Genomic DNA, 20,902 nt, shown 5'->3' on the forward strand with positions numbered 1-20,902 from the left:
CGATGGAAAACAGAATTTCCCTGTAATGGGGAATCATCTTTTGAATTTTAGCCAACAAAACAATTCGAGGAAGGATTTAGGCACGAATTGTGCTGTTTATTTTGGGAAAGATGTTGATTTTATTTCGGATGGCATCTCTGAGCAGCCGTGACAGGCGGAAAACAAGGAAACAGGTACTGTTAACTCCATTCTTGACTTAACTCAAAACAAAATGACTAATTGCAGTTCGAAAGGTACGAGTAACTTTAACAATGTGCTCCCTGAACAGAGAGCTACTCTTAATGGGCATTCAACTTGTCCTAGGAGTAATGACAATATTTGTAATCATAATATAAGGGTGACTAATTGCAAATATGGTGCCCTGTTTAACAAGAATATTGTTTTTAATGTACAACACAAGGCACCAGGGACAATGTCTGCAAAGGACAACAGTGATATTAACAATTTTAAATCCTTGAAAGACATGATTTACATGTTTGAGAAGAAACTGCTTAAATTCAAAATGTCCCAAATGGAAATTGTTTATTTTAAGGAATGTATACATTTGCAATTGATACCACAGGGGTTACGGATTTACAAATTCTCGTTTGGTTTATATTATGATGCTGATATTATCGGGAATTTTGTTAAACGTTTTGATAAATGGGGGTTTGAATTATTAAGTAAAATTGTGTATTTTCATGAACAAATGGACATTAGGCTTCAAAAAGAAGTAGAAGAGTTGAATGGTATGATTTTAAGTGATCTGTTGTTCTCTCAATATGAAGAGCTTTACAACAAAATAATTGTCAGGGTGGAGAAAAAATGTAAAATTTTTTATAAAAAATCATGGAAGTTATACAGGGACCTTAAGCAATATAAAAACAACAAAGTGTACCCTACTAATAACCTGGTTTTGCGTCACAACTATTCTGATAAAAGTGGATTTGACCCCCAAGTTGATGGTGACATCAGGGTTATGTCAGGTACAGATGTGGATGATAATAATAGCCATTCTGTAGAAGAGCAGATGGGTGATTATCCTGAGCAGCAGGATTTTCCAGTTTTAAAGCGCTCAGAAAGAATAGCAAACAGAATCAAGGAAGGCAGCCTGCCTACAACAAAGTGTCACAATATCAGAAAGGTTTCCCCAAGTGGCAGACAGGGAAGTATCAATATTAGGGAATGAAGGGCAACACATTCTTCATACTTTCCATGGTTTCAACATTTACAACTATACTGATAGGCCTATTACAGAGGATTTTTTTACATTATTTTCTAAAGGGTTCAAGTTTGTTCCCACTAAAATTCCTGATATTGCAGAGGTATTAATAGATACACAGTTGTATTTAAGGAAAGTAAATTTGAAAGTCCTGTTTTGGAAAAAGGATGGTGGTAATTAAATCAAAAGAAAAGAAAAATGTTTTAAAGAAAAGTAATGTATTTAACCCACCCCTACATCCCTTGGTAGCTATCTTTGAGAGAGCTGTCAAGGATGACCTTTACAAGATGTGAGGGTAAAATAAGAACTTTTCTTTTAATCTTAGTGCAAAGGAAAGGAGACATTCAAGAATTAAGAGAGGACAAAAGTATTCATATTATGACCCCAGACAAAGATGGAGGTATTATAGTTTTCAATTCTGAGGATTACACGAATGTTATGCAGGAAATTTTGTTTAACGTTGATAACTATTCCAAAGTCTCTAAAAACCAAATACATATTTCTTATCAACGCATTGATAGTTTGATAGTTTTTTATATGAATATGTACTAGATCAAAGAATTTCTAAAGAGACTTATGATTTTCTTTCCAATACACACCCTAAAGTACCGTCATGTTTGGGATACCAAAAGTGCACAAGAACATTGTGAGCCCTCCCTTCAGGCCAATAGTGGCAGCTGGGAGTTCCAAAACTCACAATTTAGCTGTCTATGTAGACAGAATATTGAAACACATTGTGGAAGAGGTGCCACATTTGGTTAAGGATTCTTGGGATTGCCTAGGATAATTAAAATTTGAACTGTGGTCCCCAGGAGTCATTATTTTACCATTTATGTCCAAGATCCTTTTTTTTTTTTTGCATTCCCAAACAGGAAGGTTTAACAATATTTGAGGAGGTACTTTTCACCTGTTCCCAATTAGAAAATAACCAAGTCACTATGATATGTGAGATTATGGCCCTTATTCTTGAAAACAACTATATATTTTTTGAGGGGCAATATTTTCAACAGGTAAAGGGTATAGCCATAGGGGCCACTTGTACCCCCATTTATGCTAACCTTGTGTTGTTGGGTTGGGAAAGGGAATACATTTTCAAGAGTGAATATTTTTCAGAGATTCTTTCTTATAATAGGTTTTTGGATGATATTTTTATTTTGTGGAAAGGTAAAAAAGATTCTATACCTGCATTTATTGATTATCTGAATAATACCACCACCTTTTTGAAGTTTACCTTTGAATATCATGACAAGGAAATACATTACCTTGATACAAATATAGTAAAAAGAAAAGAAGGTTTTATTTCTCGGATATATCGTAAAAAAACTTTCTGTAACAGCTATTTACACTACAACAGTCATCACCCATTGTTTCAGAAGAGGGGCATTATTAAAGGTCAAGCCATCAGGATAGCCAGGATGACTTCTCAAAAAGAGGATGTGACAAATGAATTTGTTTATTTGAAGAAAATGTTTTTAGACAGGGGTTATCCTGGTGAACTCATTGATGCCATCCTGAGTGAAGATTTGGATAAATGGGGTAAACAATATACTCCACTCCTAGGTAGGGGGTTAACTAAAACATCCCAGGTTGGCACAGTTGTAGATGGTGAGGTAAATATTGACTTTCAACAAACTTGTGTTATCTAATATAGTCCCCTATACAATGAGGTAAAGGACATTCTTAATAGAAACTGGAGTATTGTTAAAACCAATGATGAAGTGTATCAAGTTTTGGGTGAAAAAAAACAGTTTTTCAACTAAAATAGGACCTAATTTAAAATTGGTTATAGAGAGGAAAACTAGTAATGGTAGTAAATAGGAACCGAAATGGAACCAGACCCTGTGGCAGATGTTCTTACTGCCAATATATTTTACAGGGTACATCTTCGACTTTGGCTAACCAAAATGGCAATACTTTGTTTTTTTAAGAAAGGTAATTGTTTTTTTTAACAAATTAGTATATCTTGCGAAATGCAACACATGTATTGCATTTTATGTTGGAAAAACTGAGAAGCTTCTCAAATCTAGAATATACGAGCATTTATATGATGTAAAAAATAAGAAGGAAACTAATGCTCTGTTTAGGCATAGCTTACATTGTGAAAGCTTTACTGGTTTTAAGTTTGCCATTTTGGATGTTGTGCAGATAGATTCTAGAGGGGGGGATTGGCAAAATGTATTGTCTAAGAAAGAGTTGTTGTGGCAATTAAGGCTGGCTACAAATATACCTCCGGGGTTGAATGACTATCTGACTATTCTGCCAGTTTTAAAAGAAAAAGCAGGACAAGTTTAAGCCCTTTTTCATTATACCATCATGAAAGTGAACAACATTGATCATGTGTTTTTTTACTAATTTATTTTAAGCATTAATATTCATGATTTATGTTAATTTATGTTTTTTATTGGTTGTTTTTCTACAAATCATGATTGTTTTAACAATATTTAAACTGTTTTTCAAGAAAGTTCTTTGTTCTGATGAAGTCAGCTGTGTTTGATGAAAGCGCTCAACTGATTTTATACAATAAACGGACTTGAGACTGACATCCAGGGTGCTTATTTTTGGTTTGCTTGTTCTTTTGGTAAGCACTTTTATACTACTTATTTGGTTCTATATTATACAATCACTGTTTACCACACCTTCTGTTGCAGGTTCAATAGCTCCGTACACCCAGACATAATGTATGAACTGCCTTATGCTTACTGTTGACTATTTGATTCTTCCACTAGATGAAAAATATATAAGAAAAGATCAGGTATCTACTATACCAGGAGGCTTGTCTCTCTTCTGTGATTGTTGACTATACCGCACAAGTTTTCACATCACACAAGTATGGCCACCATGTTATAAACCAACAAATAAACCTTCTTATGCCTAGGTATTTAAATGCCTCTGCCTAAACCACAAAAGCATCCCAGATGAAAGTTTGGTATGTAGGATAGTCAACATCACACTGGGTGGCAAACAACATCTGCAGACACTACAGAAAATAGAATAAAAAAATGAGATCACGAACTAGAAAACCAAAGCCCTTAAGGCAGCAAGGATGAGACTATACATAGGTTAACATTTTTATCATAGGAGACTCCATAGTCAGGAACACAAATGTACATTTCACCAGTTTGAGGAAGGACAGGGTGACGGCAGCCTAACAGATACCAGGATGTGCCACGTCACTAGGGCCCTCAAGTTCCTTTACTCCAGGTGCACATATGACCTGGTTATTTTGCATGTGGGAGTAAATGACTTGAAACATATGCAGAGGACATGATGGAGCTTTCTGAATACGCATCCAAAACTGGAGTGAAACCAGTCTTGAAGAGTATGCTGCCAGCACCAAAAATGATGCCACAAAACAAACAAAAGATAATTTACTTTGACTACTGCCATAGAATTTTGTGTCATTCTAATAGAGTCCATTATATATCAGCCTGGAAAGAAATGATTGATGACCCTTGCTGCTTTGCTAAGGATGGCCTGCACCTCTTTGCACATAGTTTCCCTTTACCAACCAGGAAGGTTTCTTCCTGCATTGTGCCTTTTCAGGCAAGGTCACCCTCATTAAATTACCTCCATATCTAAACAAATTAGAGTATATAAAGTAGCACTGCTCAATGCTTGGAGCCCAAACAAAAAAATGCCCTGACCCACCACCACCTCAGTGCACCATTTTAATGTGAACAATTCTCAGAGATGCAATGCTGAAAATGAAAGTGTTATTGGAGAGGGTGCAGCCATATTCCTAAGAAGCCAGTTTACCTTACACTCTTAAGGTAAGACAATAACCTTTACCTTCTCCATATCCTTCTCAAGATAAAAAAAATCTATGCCTCATTTTATCCAACCAGTGTACTGCCTCCTTGTTACTTGCAGCCCAAGAGACAAATACATAAAAACTGATATCCCTCCCTATCAAAAATACCACTGTTATCTTAGGAGACTTTAGCTATCCTTCCATTAAAAGAGAAACCCACACCACCACAAATAAGTACACATGATGATTCTGTGACAGCCTAAATGCTAGCTCTTTAGCACAACATGTTAAAGTTCTAGGAAGAGATTAAAATGTAATAATTGGCTAGGCTTACAATGGCTCGCAAGGGCAGTTAGCCTAGTACTAACCTATGAACCTATGAATCTTTTATATTAGACCCATTCCTCTCCTAATAACTAAAATATGTTCAAAATTTACAGTTATCACATCAGTTATCATATCTGATCACCATTCAGTAAGAATTAGAAGATAAAACCCCTAATTTGCCACAAAACACATTTTATAATGGAATATTCTAATGCAAACCTGCTCCACTTAACTGATACACTAATGAAATGTAATCATCCTCATTATCTCAACAAACCAGTCTCACATGCTTTCACATCTACAGATAAGTTATTTGCGCACAGCTAAGCATGAATTGAGGTATCGGTACCCATAAGATGCCAGTTCAGGAATAAAACCTAATGTTGGATGCCTAGGATATGCAAATTATACAAAAAATGAAGAATGTCAGAGCCTGTAAAAACAAAATTAATATTCAATCCTTTAGAGGTGAACTTAGAAAATCAACAGAGAATTCAGATGCAAAATCAAATCATCCAAAAGCAAGTACAAAGTGAAATTGCCACAGTTGCTAAGGACAACCATTTATTAGCTAAGTCAGAACTTTATAATTAATGCTCAGTAATGTGAAGAGCTAATACAAAGCAACACATGCTCATTCCCTAAGGACATACCCAACATACTGAATGAATTAATCTCAAACTTTACTCCCCATCTTCCCCTACCTTTCCTCAGCATATTAGCATACCTGCTCCACCCCCTCTGATTATTTCAGAGAAAGTGCTCTCTCTCCAAGGCCAAAAGCACTAGCTCCATGAACCCTGATAATGTCCAAGACGGCCTTCTTGTCAGCACCAAATGCTGTCTCATAGACTCACAACCAAGCTAATTCAAGTTCAGCCTCTCCACTGTATTCATACCAGAGTTGTGGTGAACTGTTGTAATCATCCCAGTCTAAAAGGTAGCACCCACTACTGACCCTGAAGACTATAGACTTATATGCATTTCCCACCTCATTTGTAAAAGACTGGAGCACATCATTATGGAACTTGTTTGCAAGGACAAATGCAGCCATGAAAGCCTCATGGATCCAAGCCAGTTAGGTTTGTTAAAAGCAGATTCTGCCTCCTGAACCTGATGGACATCTTTAAGCAAATCACTGATGCATTAGACTGCCTACCTGGCCCTGGCCATGGCCTTTGATAACATTTTGTCATTCTAGCAATTTTGATGAACTAGTCAGATCTTACAACTGGAGAGCAGGCTGTCTTACTGATAGAACCCACTCTGTTACTGCTGGGTGTTTAATCTCTTTGAAGAGAGTAGTTACTATTAGTACTCCTCAGGGATCAGTAGTGGGACCATTTCTTTAAAGCACTTACTTGTCTAATGTCAAGGTCAGTTTGCAGATGAATGCAAACTCCGAGCTGTCATAAACTATTTGTGCGACTTTTAGATTGTCCAGGAGGGCCTAACTCACCCTAACAAGTTGGGTCTAAATGAAGGCCTTAAACTAAATTCCAAGAAGTGCACCATTGAAACTTTTGAAAATCTGACACAGACCTAGGTGACACCCTTTGAAAACCATCTCAATCAATAGGAACCTGGGCACACTAGTTGACCACAAACTATCATTTGATTACCATGTGTCCACTGTTGTTAGGAGATCCTTTTATCTAGCCAGACAGACCATGAGGGGTATATTTTCTATGCCTGAGGAAGTCACTATTCCTCTCCACTCCTTCCTCATCAGACCCATGATAGAGTATAATGACTCCTTTGGTGAATACTTGTCTAAGCATATGACTCAGCTTCAAAGACCACAGCATTTATTCACTAAGACAATCAAGGGCATGTTTGCCTTGTTCTACACAGACTACTTTAAAGAACTCTGTCTCTTTTATGTTTCCTACATATTCTTGAAAGGAGACTTATGTCAAGCTATGGAGTCACCAAGATCAAGACTATTTTACCAACAGCACATCCAAAAAACAAAAAAAACACCCTAAACACCCCCCAGTCAAGAAAACTAAACTTCAACTAAAACTTATATAAAAACTGCAGGTGAAACGTACATGCCTCCAAGAGAATACCAACTTTATGAAATAGACTTCCCTTAGATGTAAAGCAAAGCAGCTCCCTTACTATCTTTAACCATAATCTGAATGAATGAGAGAGCTATTGAAAATGCATGTCTAGTCTGACCTCTCAAGCCCGCATTGAATGTGATCAAAACTAAGTATTAATTGTTCATTTCACTGGGTGCTTATGACCCACTACTAGCTAGATTACAAGTAATCTACCAGTTCAATAGCCCAGTATTCATCCTAAAGCCTAACAACCTATGAATTGGAAAGGAACCTGTAAGTTTTAACAAAGAAAATTAAAGGTCTTAAACACTTAAAGTATCCTAACAGATTAGCACATCTCTCCTTATACTCAGCCAACCATCTGCTTGGAGGTGACCTGTATCACTTTTTTGAAAGATCAAGTCCTATTTGACTTGTTATGTCTTTGATAAAACAGTGCTTCTACTAACACCTATACTAGTGACCTAAATTTATAGTAACATATAAACAAGACTTGCTGGAGGGATAAGTTCCTAACTCAGCATATTCCCAGCCTATGGAATAACTTACAATTTCTGGTCAATCCAAATGCTACTTTGCCTGCCATTAAGGCTAATTTTTGGACTGAATGGGTACAGGGTTTTCATATACTACCCTACTTGATTTTGGAGAGAACACTGGTAATTGATCCTCAAGGGTAGAGGGAAATTTTAAATCTGTCTACATAAAGGTGACTATTGCTAGACATCTTATGGTCCCTGTGATTACATGTCTAGTATTGTTTCAGGGTTCCCTTATTCCTAAGTGAAGAATTGGTCCTGTTGGGATATTAACTTCAACAATGTCTAATGTGGAAATAAATATAGTAATGGTGATTCCCAAAGCTTGTGATATTGTACATAATGAAAATAGCTTATATATTATTGAGGAGTTGAACTTTTCAAAATATTTAGGCCTTAACTAAGCAAATGACACCTTATATATACATATGCATCAGCAGAATATGAACATAAATACCTGCTAGTGTTTATTCAGTGCAAAAGTTAATCAAATGAAGAAAGTAATCTACGGCAAAATGTAGACTGAATTACATGAAATTACATTGAAAGGATATTCACTCTGTATAACTAATATATGTATATATATACATTTGTGCAGTTTGGGAGGGTTAATTTTTATTTTAATTCATTTTATTTTACATTTGTTGACCGGGATAGTCCGACTGTATGCATGTCCATTTTCAGCAGAGGCCCGGGCAGAAAAGCTCCAAGGGTAAGCAGATACAGCATTACATAATACCAGCATTACATATTGCAAACAGACTATTTACAGAGATTACATAAGTAAGCAAGTTAAACAAGTTCCATAGGTTACAGTTAATCCTAAGCACAAGTCAGGATTAAATTAAATTAAATTACACAGTAAACTGGTTAACAGATTTTTACACATTCTAGAGAGAGTTAGCCAGGCTTGATACATTGACATAGCCAGTTAAGTGACAAATGTTGTTTGAGTCTAGTTTTAAATTGACCTAAGGTGGAAAGTAAGATAATATCAGCTGGAAGAGAGTTCCAGGATCTACTTACACTGAATATGTAGTAGGAGTAGTGAGTTATATCCTGTGTAAGTATATGCTGAAAATAGAAGATAGGATAATGCAGAGTTTGACTAAAGTAACTGCATTTATATGCACTTCCTGTCTGAAGTTCTAGTTTTTTTTCTATTTGTCTTGAATCTACAGGTAATATAAGTGTCTTAGCTTTTGTTTCTGTGTTGTTTGCCACATAATGACACAATGATGATCTCCATTACCAGATTTCATAGCTGCAGACATGTTGTGCATTTGGAAATGACACAGTGCAGACTCTGACAGATGGAAAGTAATCTTTTTCACCATCGGACCACCTATCACAGAGCCATGGTAATCTCATCTCAGGGCTGCATAACCCGAGGCATGAATATCACATCAAATAAGAGAAAAGTATATATTTACTTTTCCATAACCTAGCTTTTTAGCCATGACGGCTAGACAAAACGTGTGTCTCAGAACACAAAGGTTATTATAAACAAACAAAACAAAACAGTTCTTATTCCTCAAGCAATATTTGCATATAAAAGCCTTTCAAAGTGTTAATTTTTTGCAGACTGTAACCACCATGCTATTTTAACCATCTAAATATGGAGTAGTTGAAAATTCATTCTCAGCAGAAAAAGAGAGATGGTGGACTGCCATGTTTCACACCTTAGAGTGCCACTGAAATTATAATAATCCAGTACCTGTTTTTTTATTATTTTGCCATTTATCATTTGAACATTAATTCCCTGCAATTTTTCTTGAGATCTTTAAGGGTGAGACAAGTATGGCTGGAGAAGCTGAGGATAATGCTCCTTTTAGAGCACAGAGGTGGTGAGAGGAAGAGTCCAATATTTTTTCTCATATCTTTCAGAGGCAGAACAAGCAAAGGCTCATGTAAAGAGGCTAGACCAGGTATAAGGCTGATATCAGGAATAGATATCAGGAATAGGTTGGCCAAAACTGTCACTACTGCTATTAGCATCCCATGCATGGGGAATAGAACCACCACCACTATAGCAGCTTAAAATCACCCAGAACCTGACCTCTGTCACCAATGGGAGGCTGAAGTTAGAGCACACTCACTACCTCAGTACTCTAAGTATGCCACCTTTCAGGGAAATAAATAACCTGCCAATGCAGTGTGCTATGTGATCTACCATTAAATCATTTTTGTATATCTAGTCCCTGGAGAGTTTTAAAGGAGCATAAAGATACATTGGGACAGTGTTGAGCACTGAGGAGAGCACCAGGGTAAGTATAGCTACTTTTGTGACAGTTGTTCCTGTTTGCACAGGGATAAGTAGCAAGTAAAAATAATGGCACATTGTATTTACACTGCTTAGTACTAGCATTTCTTACTGGAATTTGTATGACTATACAAAATTAGAAATTTATTCTGCATGCCACGCCCTGTGTAACTGAAGAAGTGGCTCATCACTTCTGTAAATGAAGTGCCACTCAACACAATTTTAAAATGTGAAAATGTTTAAGCTAATACAACTGTAAACAAAATAATTAAGAGTTAAAATGACTGTATAGTCCTTGCTATTAAAAGTTTGCCTGACTTTACTGTGTGATGTGACTATATAAAAATAATTAAGAATGCAATTTCATTGTTTTTGTATTTTTTTTCCTCCCACCCTCTTTGTCCATATGTTTTCTTCTCTCTCTTTTTTATTTCTAAGGTTTCTCTATTTCTGTAGCAGCACAGAGGCCTGGAACATCCACTGTGCCATGGCCTGTCTTTCCCCTAGAAGTGGTAGCAGCAGTGCCACCCCAACCACCAGAGGCACCCAGCTCATGTGGGACACATCCTGCTAGAATTGCCTCCATACCTCCTAGCCTACCTGCAGCACTTACAACAGGTAGCCCTGCAGTGGAGGCTAGTACAATAGTGTCTGCAAGTAGTAGTAGTGTAAATGGATGTGGAAATAATGTTACCCATCAGGAACTGCTGAGTTTGGGGAGATACTGGACATGACTTTTGATGCCTGCATTGGCAGTATAGAGAACACAATCCAGTGACTCATTGAGTCACATGCCTGTTCAGCACAACTTCCAGGCCCTGAAGCAGGATACAGTGGTGATGGCTCAGAGGGAGAGTATGAATCTCCTACTCCATTAAAGATGATAGAGAGTGCATCTCTGAACATCCATTGTTATTCTGAAACCTGGTGCTCCACTCTCTGTTGTGTCAATGACCACCACTGTATTTTATATAGTTCTCCCCTTACCATTGTCTTCTCTCCGTTTGTCTCAAGTCTTTTACTGCATCGAATGATGATATCTGTCTTCACTTGTGACATACCCTCCCACTCTTATCCACCTTTTGCTTTACTGACTTCCTTCCCTGACATTCCACTTGAAAAACAAAAAAAATAAAAGACCTGTAAGTAGTGTACACTTTATCGGATCCTCTAGTTCATTATAAAAAATGGGTAGATGCATCACAAATCTTTGAAGATTTCAATCAGTGTATAATTAAAAATGTGATTATAATTCTAGAGGACTCCATCCTGCTCATTCCTCATTTACTTACCTGTGCTGCATACTCTTCTTGCTTACCCTTTTCAACTCTATCATATACTCCCATTTCAATTCATTAATCTGGTCCAAAACTAGATAAACACACAACAAACATGCCCCCCAAATATTTATATATTAACATCATCTTTCTGTGGTCATAGTTGCATGATGGCTAGCTGAGAGACATGTTACTGGTCATGTATAACAAGAGTGAAATGATAGTTCCCATCCTATGTCAATAATGAAGAAAAATCCTTTGAATGTGCTAAGATCTTGTCACAGGTTGCACAAATGACTTTAGCATACTGTAGGTGAGCATTAGCAAGCACTGAAATAATGTAAAGGTAGTACTTTTCTTGTAGTGACCTCTGTCACTCAATATATGATATTCTCAATGCCCTGCTTGCAGGGCTGTAATCCCCTGAGAGTGTAATATAAGTTTAGAAAGTCCATATGTGTACTCTATGTACTTATTATTTGGCTGTCCATTTCTCAGTCTGTGAGGATGGTACTTACCCTATCCCACCCTGACAAATAAAGTGTAATATTCAGACTAACAGAATGATGACATACATGTGGAAGTCCTACTATTAAACGTGTATTTTGCTTCAGCGCATGAGTATCAACATAGAAATGCAGTACATTGTTTCCATAAGTCTGTTTCCCACATCCATTGTCGCTGTGCTTTCTCTTTCATACATGTCATGTATTATTTTCTATTCCCTCCTGTTACTATTATATGATGATGCTTTGCAATATTACATTTTTCCTCAATTTTTTTTTTTATTTTTCAAATGCATTTGAATTAATTCCATAGTAGTTATGCATAACATCTTAAATAACTATGTACACTATTTACGCTGTGGGCTGTGGTCAAGTTGTTTTATCGTATTTTGTGTATTTTATGTACACTATTTACATTAACCTGACACTATAACACATCTTAATATATACAGTTACTTTATAAGTATGTCCAATACATTATCAGAGTGCCTGATCAATTATTGTATAGTCTCAATCAACGATAAGACTTTTCCCCAAGGATTGTTGATAAATGGCTTTGGATAAATTCTTAGTTCTTTAATTTTAATTTCCAATAATGTTGTGGTCTTCATTAGACTGCAGAAGTCTTCCAAAGTTGGTATTGTGTTTGTATTCCATCTTCTTGTTATACACTTCCTTAAAATTGCAAGTATAGTCCATACTAGATACATGTTTGACCTATTCAAATGAGGACCTTCTTTCACATATAATAATACAAGAGCTTTAGTTAAATACAATGATTCAGTAAATAAAGCTTGTAGAAAGTTATTAATACCGTTCTAAAATGGAATAATTTTAGCACATTCAAAGAATATGTAGTTCCAATCTGCATTGTCTACTTGCTTACATCTCCAACATATTCCTTTTAAGGAAGACTTAAATTTTTTCTGATTCTCTCTGGGGTTAAGAATGCTCTGTGCAAGCATTTCCAATTAAAAACTTTCCAGTATTGTGTAAAGGATGTATATTTTATCGATAATAAGATATTTGTTTTAATATTTTCAGTTAACTGTATTGAGTGTCCTTTTGTTATATATTTCCAGTATGAGGTTTTGGGTGTTGTTTTATAGTTTATCAATATTTTGTAAAAGTTTGAAATACTGTTTCCCATGTCAAAGTCATTATATATGATTTCATACATGAATTTTATAAATGTAGGTATTTCTTTAAGTGAAGAATTGCTAATTATTCTACTTAAACCTTGCAAATATGACAGAATACGCTGTAAAGTTAGCTAGTTCTGTTGTAGAATTTTGTATGTTCTTGTTACTTGCAGATCTAAAACTTTTAGTTCTTTGATACATTGGAGACAACGAACAAATCCTTTCTGTTCCCAGGAATTAATAATTTCTCTATATATTTTATGTGGAAAGTTCTTTGTGACTATAAGTGGTGTCAAAAGATCAAACCAGATTTTTAAATCTGTATTTGCGTTCATAATTTTCCTAAATGATATATGTCAATGATATATGTCTAGGTAATAATTAATCGTATGAGTTTTAGTGGGTTTAGTTATGTTATATTGCATACTAATACACAATATGTGCCATGGCAAATCACTTTATTCTATTTCTATTTTTTTTTTTTTTTGTAAATCAAATTCATTTATTGATATTACAGTTAGTAATTCTTTCCAATTTGCAGAGTAATTTGGACTTATCCAATTTGAGAGTGTTTTAGATATTGATGCTTTTATATATGTTTCTATATCAGGAAAGTTTAATCCTCCCTGTTGTCATGGTCTTCCAAGCTCTTCTGTTTCTTTTGAGAAACCATAAACATTTTATTAGGCATGAATTTATTTCTTTAAGTATATTCCTTTCTGATAACAGTTGTATTGCCATGGCTATATATAGAATCTTGGGCAGTAAAACCATTTTATTAACTGCAGTCTATTTTTAAAAGTTAATATTATTTTGTTCCATTTTCCCACAGAGACTTTAATTGTATTGATGATATTATTGTAGTTTTTTGAGATTAATTCATTATTATCCTTGCATAACTCAATTCCTAGATAGTTTAAGGTAGATTCTTGTTTCCCTATGATGTGATCCCCCTTAGTCTGCAGTTCTTTTTTTTTTTTTAAATAAAAATGTTGATTTTGATTTATTGAAATGGAGTTCTGAAGTCATGAGAAATTTGTCAATTAATATATCTAATTATTCTGTCTCTTTTGTATTTGATAATGTTAGTAATATGTCATCAGCAAATAGCATTAAACATCTATTCCTTTGATTTTTATATTGCTATAAATTGAATCTGCCAATATTTCATTAGCCAGAGCAAATAGAATCGGTGACATGGGATATGTTTGTTTAGTGCCTTTTGTTATATGTATAGATTCAGAGGTAAAAGGACCTAACTTGACATACAAATTATTTGTATATATATATGTATATATATATATATATATATATATATATATATATATATATATATATTCTTTAGGAGATGAACAAAGGATGCCGGAAATTCAAATAGCATTAGGATTTTGAATAAATAGTCCCAATTTAGGGAATCAAAGGCTTTCTTTATATCTAAGCCCATTATGAGTGTTTCTTTATTTTCTTTATTACCATAATTGGGATTTATTTTCCTTTACAATTGGTGTGATTGAGGAATATCTCCAAGAGAATGGCATTAAAGGTCAAGACTGGATTTCTAATAGAGTTTTATGGAAGAGGGATAGTATCTTTGAAGAAAAAAGTTTATATATTTCCATAATTATGCCATCTATACCTGGAGCTTTATTATTTTTAGCCTCTTTTATTGCATCTGTAATTTCTTTGTAGGATATGGGTGCTTGCAGACCTAGTTTTAATTTTTCTGGTATATTTTTAAATTACAACATTTTTCATCTAGATTTAATTGATCGATATGTATATTTTTTGGGGGGAAATGTTCCATATAGTGATTTCTATAGGCATCAAGAATGTCACCTATATCAGAGACATTTTTCCCTTTCTTTTCATGGAAGATACTTTTAATGTTATTAGCTTTTGCTTGTATTTTGATTCTTGTGGATAAATTGTGTAGATATTTGGGAGAAGTGGCCAAGGTATTAATTTTTAGATTTTCTAAAGCTAAACTAGTTTTATGTGTTAGAATTTTGTTGTATTTATTGTTTAATACTTCTACTTTATTTTTCATCTCCAAACGATTTTGATTTTTTTCAGCTTTTACTGACAGACATTTGGATTGTAGATCTAATAATTTAGAATCCCATTGTCTGAATTTTTTTAATTCCAAGTTAGGGTTTTGCCATATATGTAAGCTTTTAATGAGTCCCATATCATTATTTTATTTATCTCTCTGGTATAATTAATATCTAAGAAGAACTGTAATTCAGATAATAACCAGGGTTTGAACTCTTTAATTTTAGATTTAGATGCTGGAATTCTGGAGTTAAACATTAATGGTTTGTACCCATTTTGAAGTTTTGGTATCAATGAATTGTGTCTGAAAGGGGGCAGGGAGTGATTGAGACATTAATGATTTTACAATGTAAGTCATGGGCAGCAAATATTTTATCTATTTTAATTTGGGTACCAAATCTATGATCTTGATGGGAAAACAACAAATATTTGTCTTCTTTAAATTTGAAAGTATCTACAAGATGAAATGATTCTACCCATTTGTTTATAGCTTTTGATACAGCAAATATATGCAGCAGTCTTACATTTGTAATTTCAGACATATCAAATATACAGTTAAAATCTCCTCCTAATATTAAGTTGCCTTTATAATTATTGGAAATGAAATCCAAGTGTTTTTAACAGTTCCTGTTCCAAAGCCTGGGAACCAGTATAGATAGGCTAGGGTCCATATTCTGTTATTATATTTAACTATTACTAATTCTATAATGCCTTCTTTATCTTCATACTTATAAATGATTTCTGGGTTAATCACATTTGTTTTCCATAAAATTGTTACTCCTTTTATCGTGGTTTTATAAGTGAATTGCACCAATATCATATATTCCTTAGGATTCCATTTGTAATAGTCATTTGTTTTGAAATTAGTTTCTTGAAGGAAGACAATTTGTGCTTTGTTCAGTTTTAAATATTTCAGTAGATTTGATCTCTTGCTAGGATTCTTTAATCCATTAGTATTTAAAGATAATAAAGTTAAAGTTAAATCCATCTTAGATTATTTAGACTATGTATATTTTGTTTTATTGTGACTATTAAACATTTTCCTCTGATAAATATAAAGAATACGTTTCAGCTTTTAAAGGAAATTATCAGTTTTATATTTTGAGTGTTTAACAATAAAGTAATGTTTTGGTCAGACATACTAAAAATAGCAAATTTAAATTAATAAATGTTAACAAAAGTAAGATCTGCACTAGCCATGGAATGAAATTAATTCCGAATCTGATGGATAAACGTACACCCATCATTCACCCATACCTTGATAATTCAGAACATCTGAGCTCCATAAATTGAATTATCATATGGAGAATATTTGTAATAGGAATAAGCAATATTTATATTATTTTGAACAGATATAGTACTATTGTAGATTAGATAGAATTCTAATACAATATAAATATCTACTTATTGTATAAGCAATTAATATTTACATGAAAGATAAATGACAAGCAATTCAATCATAGTAAAGTAGGATGCATCTTATATAAAACCTCAGTAAAAGATTATAGCACACAGTTATTTAATATATTCACCCTTATCTATGAAGTCTTTCAAAATGTATTACTTAATATAAATAGAACGTAATAATATTTATACATAATGTTTACAATATAATGTATTTTACTGGATATATCAGAAGTTATATCTCATTGTTTGCAAACATTTAATTAATCACTGTGTTGCTAACTTACTAAAAGCATCAAGTTTGTTTTATGTGAACATTGATGAAAGTTAGTGCACTTTAATTATCAGCACATCGTTAGTGCATTTTAATTATCAGTGCATCCCTCCTCCCCCATTTCCTACATATAAGGATTTTCATATCTGTCATTTCTTATTATAAAATGGGTGAAATTATATGTTAAATGTTCTGTTTCCATATTCATAAATTGTAATTATAGGGCATATATTGAAAGTTTTTAGATTTAAATGGCAACATTCTATTTTGTATAATCAACAAAGGTTAACCTGAGTGATTATTGCCAGTTTAATACTATTTGTTCAGAATGTGATTGTTACATTCTGTGACATTCCTAGTTTAGGCTTCTATTGTTTCCCTTGAACAACTTGGTCAGTTTGATGTCATGTAAAAAACATTAGTTACCTTGGTAACAGCTTAAGTATTATGTATGGTCAAGATGGGTTACAAAACCACAATTCAAGTTAAAGCAATTATATGACTTGTTATGCACATTTACTTAAATGAGAAAATCATCATGCTTCCCTTGATGGTCAATATAGTGTATGTCATTTATGATAAGTTAAAACAGTAGTGTTATTATACACAAGCTCATGTTATTAAATTGAGTGTCTAGTGTCAGTTTAATACTATTTGTTCAGAATATGACTGTTACATTCTGTGACATTTCAAGTTCAGGCTTCTATTGTTTCTCCTGAACAACTTTGTCAGTGTGATATCATGTATAAAATATTAGTTACCTTGGTAACTGCTTAAGTATAATATATGGTCAAGATGAGTTACAAAAAACTACAATTCAAGTTAAAGCAATTACATGACTTGTAATGCATAGTTACTTATATAAGAAAATCATCATGCTTCCCCTTGATGTTCAATGTAGTGTATGTCATTTATAACAGGTTAAGACAGTAGTGTTATTATACACAAGCCCATGTTATTAAATCCTGTCTTTACTATCTAAATTCAGCAGACTGCTTCATCTTATATGACAATTATATATTTTATGTCTAGATTTACTAAAATCATACATCACATAACTATTGCTTGTGGTTTTTCTTTTTTTTTTTTTTGGCTGTTGCTTACTTATTTGAGAGACCACAAGCTGTAATACTTATTCTTATTATTAACTCCTTCCAAGCATGTTTATGCAGTCTAGAGACTTAAAATGATGAGACCCTTCTAATTTCTTATTTGTTATATGTATATTTCCATCCTTACATACATCCATATCAGTACTTCAAGCACAGGCAACAATGCTCATCCAGTTTTGCCAGAATAACAATCACTAGTTCATGTGGTGTATTTCAAGTCTGTTCTTAAAATATCCAAACCAATATTTGTCCTGTTCCAGTTTACCAGCCTGTTCCATGCAGTGGCCACTATGCCAGTGAACCATGCAACACACCTTCCATTCCCACAGATATGTCTACAAAGGAACTCTGATGACTCTCTAGCACTTCTCAGCAACCCCAAACACCCCTAGAATCAGCTATCCCCATATGCCCAACATGTCCGAGCAAGCTCACCTCCCAGACACTGCAAAGGGTACTGCACAAGACCAAGTGCTCTTAGTCTTAAACAATAACTCAGATGTCCACTCTTATGTAAGTCCTTAATGTGTTTAGAACAAAATATATTTTTAATCTAAAACTACTCTTACTATGTTTTTTATCAAGAATCAACTTAATGAGCTAAATGAAGTGTTGGGAGATCATCAATATGTGTACATGTGGTTTAAAATAACCCTTTTATTATATATTTTTTTAAAAACCAAAAACTTCATTGCTGAGAATCATCTTGGAGGCTTCTCAGAGCCGTTAAGCATTATTGTCACTCTGTCTCTGTAACCATAGCAACCTGGGAGCGTCTGCTTCTGTTAGAGTGTCTGTGTACTGCATACCAGAGGCTCGCGATGCACCTGTAGCAAAGCTTCACTTCACTGCAACTTCAAGCCTAAATTCCCTCCCTATCAGCAAGGCAGCAGCCAGGAAAAGAACAGAGAGCAACCGGATTAAAAAAAAAAAAACTCCCAACAAGCCGCCACAGCAAGAGATAGCACATGCTTCCAGCCTTCCCACCTCTCAATGAGCAGATGTATAAACAAACTATTCTCTGCCAAAATATCCCAAATCACAGTTTTATCCACCCCTTTCCCCTGGATCCAGTCTAAAACACCAAATGTCTCGTCCTAATACACAAGCATCAGTAAACCTCAATCATAAGCCACAACCCGCAGCTTCCCAAAGATGAAGAAGGCAACATACAACAGCTGCCAGACGCAGCTGCATCCACACACACCATGTCAGGCTTAAACAAACAGTGCTCGAGGCTATGATACCTGCCATAATTGATATTAACTATGTTTAGACAGAGTAATAATGACATTTATACTACCTGCCAGACACGGCTGCATCCATGCACACCATATCAGGATTGATCAAACAGCACTCAAAGCTATGATACCTGCCATGATATTAACTATGTTTAGACAGAATAATAATGACATTTGTACTAGCTGCCAGACACAGCTGCATCCAGGCACACCTTATTGGGATTGATCAAACAGCACTCGTAGCTGTGATACCTGCCATAATTGATATTAATTATATTTAGGCACAATAATGATGACATTTGTACTAAGAGCTTGCTTCTATTATTTAACCAGGATATACATGACATGTCTAAATCATACTTTAACTGAATAAGGCATTAGTCTTCATGACAACATTTTTTTTTTCAAAACACTCTACTGTTACTGCTATTATATATGATATTAACTTGTTACATTTGAGTCTGAACTCTGATGAATGGTACCTAATTGAATTAGTTAATTTATTACTTAAATTATTATAAGTAAAAACAATGAAAAATAAACAAGATACATATTCATTGAGTTCACGCAGGGGAATAGAAACTTCTATGTTTGTATTATATATTGCTATATTTGACTTATATATTATGTAAATATTATACAACGACCCCACATTAATATTCCAAAACGTGCATGCTGATTGGTTAGCGTGCACGTTGTAAATCAAAGACTTATACTAATGGAAAAGGATCTGGTCGCCCGGACTTTTTCCATTAGTATAAGTCTTTTTATTTATTTATTTTTTTACAGCAACGGAGAATGCAAGATCTCCGTTGCTTTCTAGAAACTGTCTCGTTATGTTAAAGGAGTTTAACATAGCGAGACAGCTTTAAAAAAAGTAATGGAGATCTTCCTTTCTCAGTTGCTTTTTGAAAGCTGTCTTGCTATATTAAATGGGTTTAACATAGCAAGACAGCTTTAAAAAAAGCAACGGAGATTCTCCGTTGCTTTTTTTAAAGCTGTCTCGCTATATTAAACTCCTTTAACATAGCGAGACACTTTGTAAAAAGCAACGGAGATCTTGCTTTCTCCGTTGCTTCCACCCACAGCTCTAATGTACTGCATAAGCATGCGTATGTGCAGTACATCAGAACTGCCGCAGAATACCAGACAGCTGCAGAAGGCCAGCACGGAAGCATTATACAATGCCATTATTTAAGAAAAGTAAGTATTTTCTTTCTTAAATAATGTTATTGTATAATAGCAATAACCCACTTCTGGGTGTGGGTAATGCTGGATTTACCCACGGTTTTCTTTGTTTGGTCACTCGGACTTTGTCCTCATGACCAAACCACACCAACCTTGGGTAAATCCAGCATTACTCACACTCAGGCATGGGTTATTGCTTAAGTAACCCATCTTGACCTACCTTTGTTTGTGAAGAATTATTGGACACTGAACATTCTGAATGAATCATTACTGTTTCTCAGTTGTTTAAGAAACCCTCCTTCTTTTTTTAAATAAAAACACATGACAAGTGATGTGCCATATCAGTTGATACTTTGAGAGATGTAGCTGTAAGAGTTATTTTTTGGAACAGCTATCTTGGAATCAGTTTTTTGTTTCTTCTTTCTAGCATCAGTCCAAGGATTTGATTCTTTTATTGGTACTCACGTATTATTGTAACCAGATTTTCCCGGTAATGCCAGTTGCTTCTCGTTGTGTCTAGTAGTACCAAGAAAGTATTAAAAAGTGCAGAAACATG

The 20,902-nt window shown here is 34.5% G+C and overlaps 1 protein-coding gene across 1 annotated transcript in view; it reads right to left on the reverse strand.

Moving 5' to 3' along the window:
- Positions 1–289: 289 nt before the first annotated feature.
- The window catches only part of LOC122802205 (olfactory receptor 56A4-like), a 44,780-nt gene continuing 24,167 nt past the window's right edge, over positions 290–20,902 (reverse strand). Inside the window, exon 2 of the mRNA XM_044071868.1 lies at positions 290–361. Within this exon, the coding sequence (XP_043927803.1) occupies positions 290–361 (72 nt within the window). The remainder of the gene's footprint in view (positions 362–20,902) is intronic.

The sequence above is a fragment of the Protopterus annectens genome, chromosome 5.part0 (assembly GCF_019279795.1).
Source record: "Protopterus annectens isolate FY-2018-M chromosome 5.part0, PAN1.0, whole genome shotgun sequence".
NCBI lineage: Eukaryota > Metazoa > Chordata > Ceratodontiformes > Protopteridae > Protopterus > Protopterus annectens.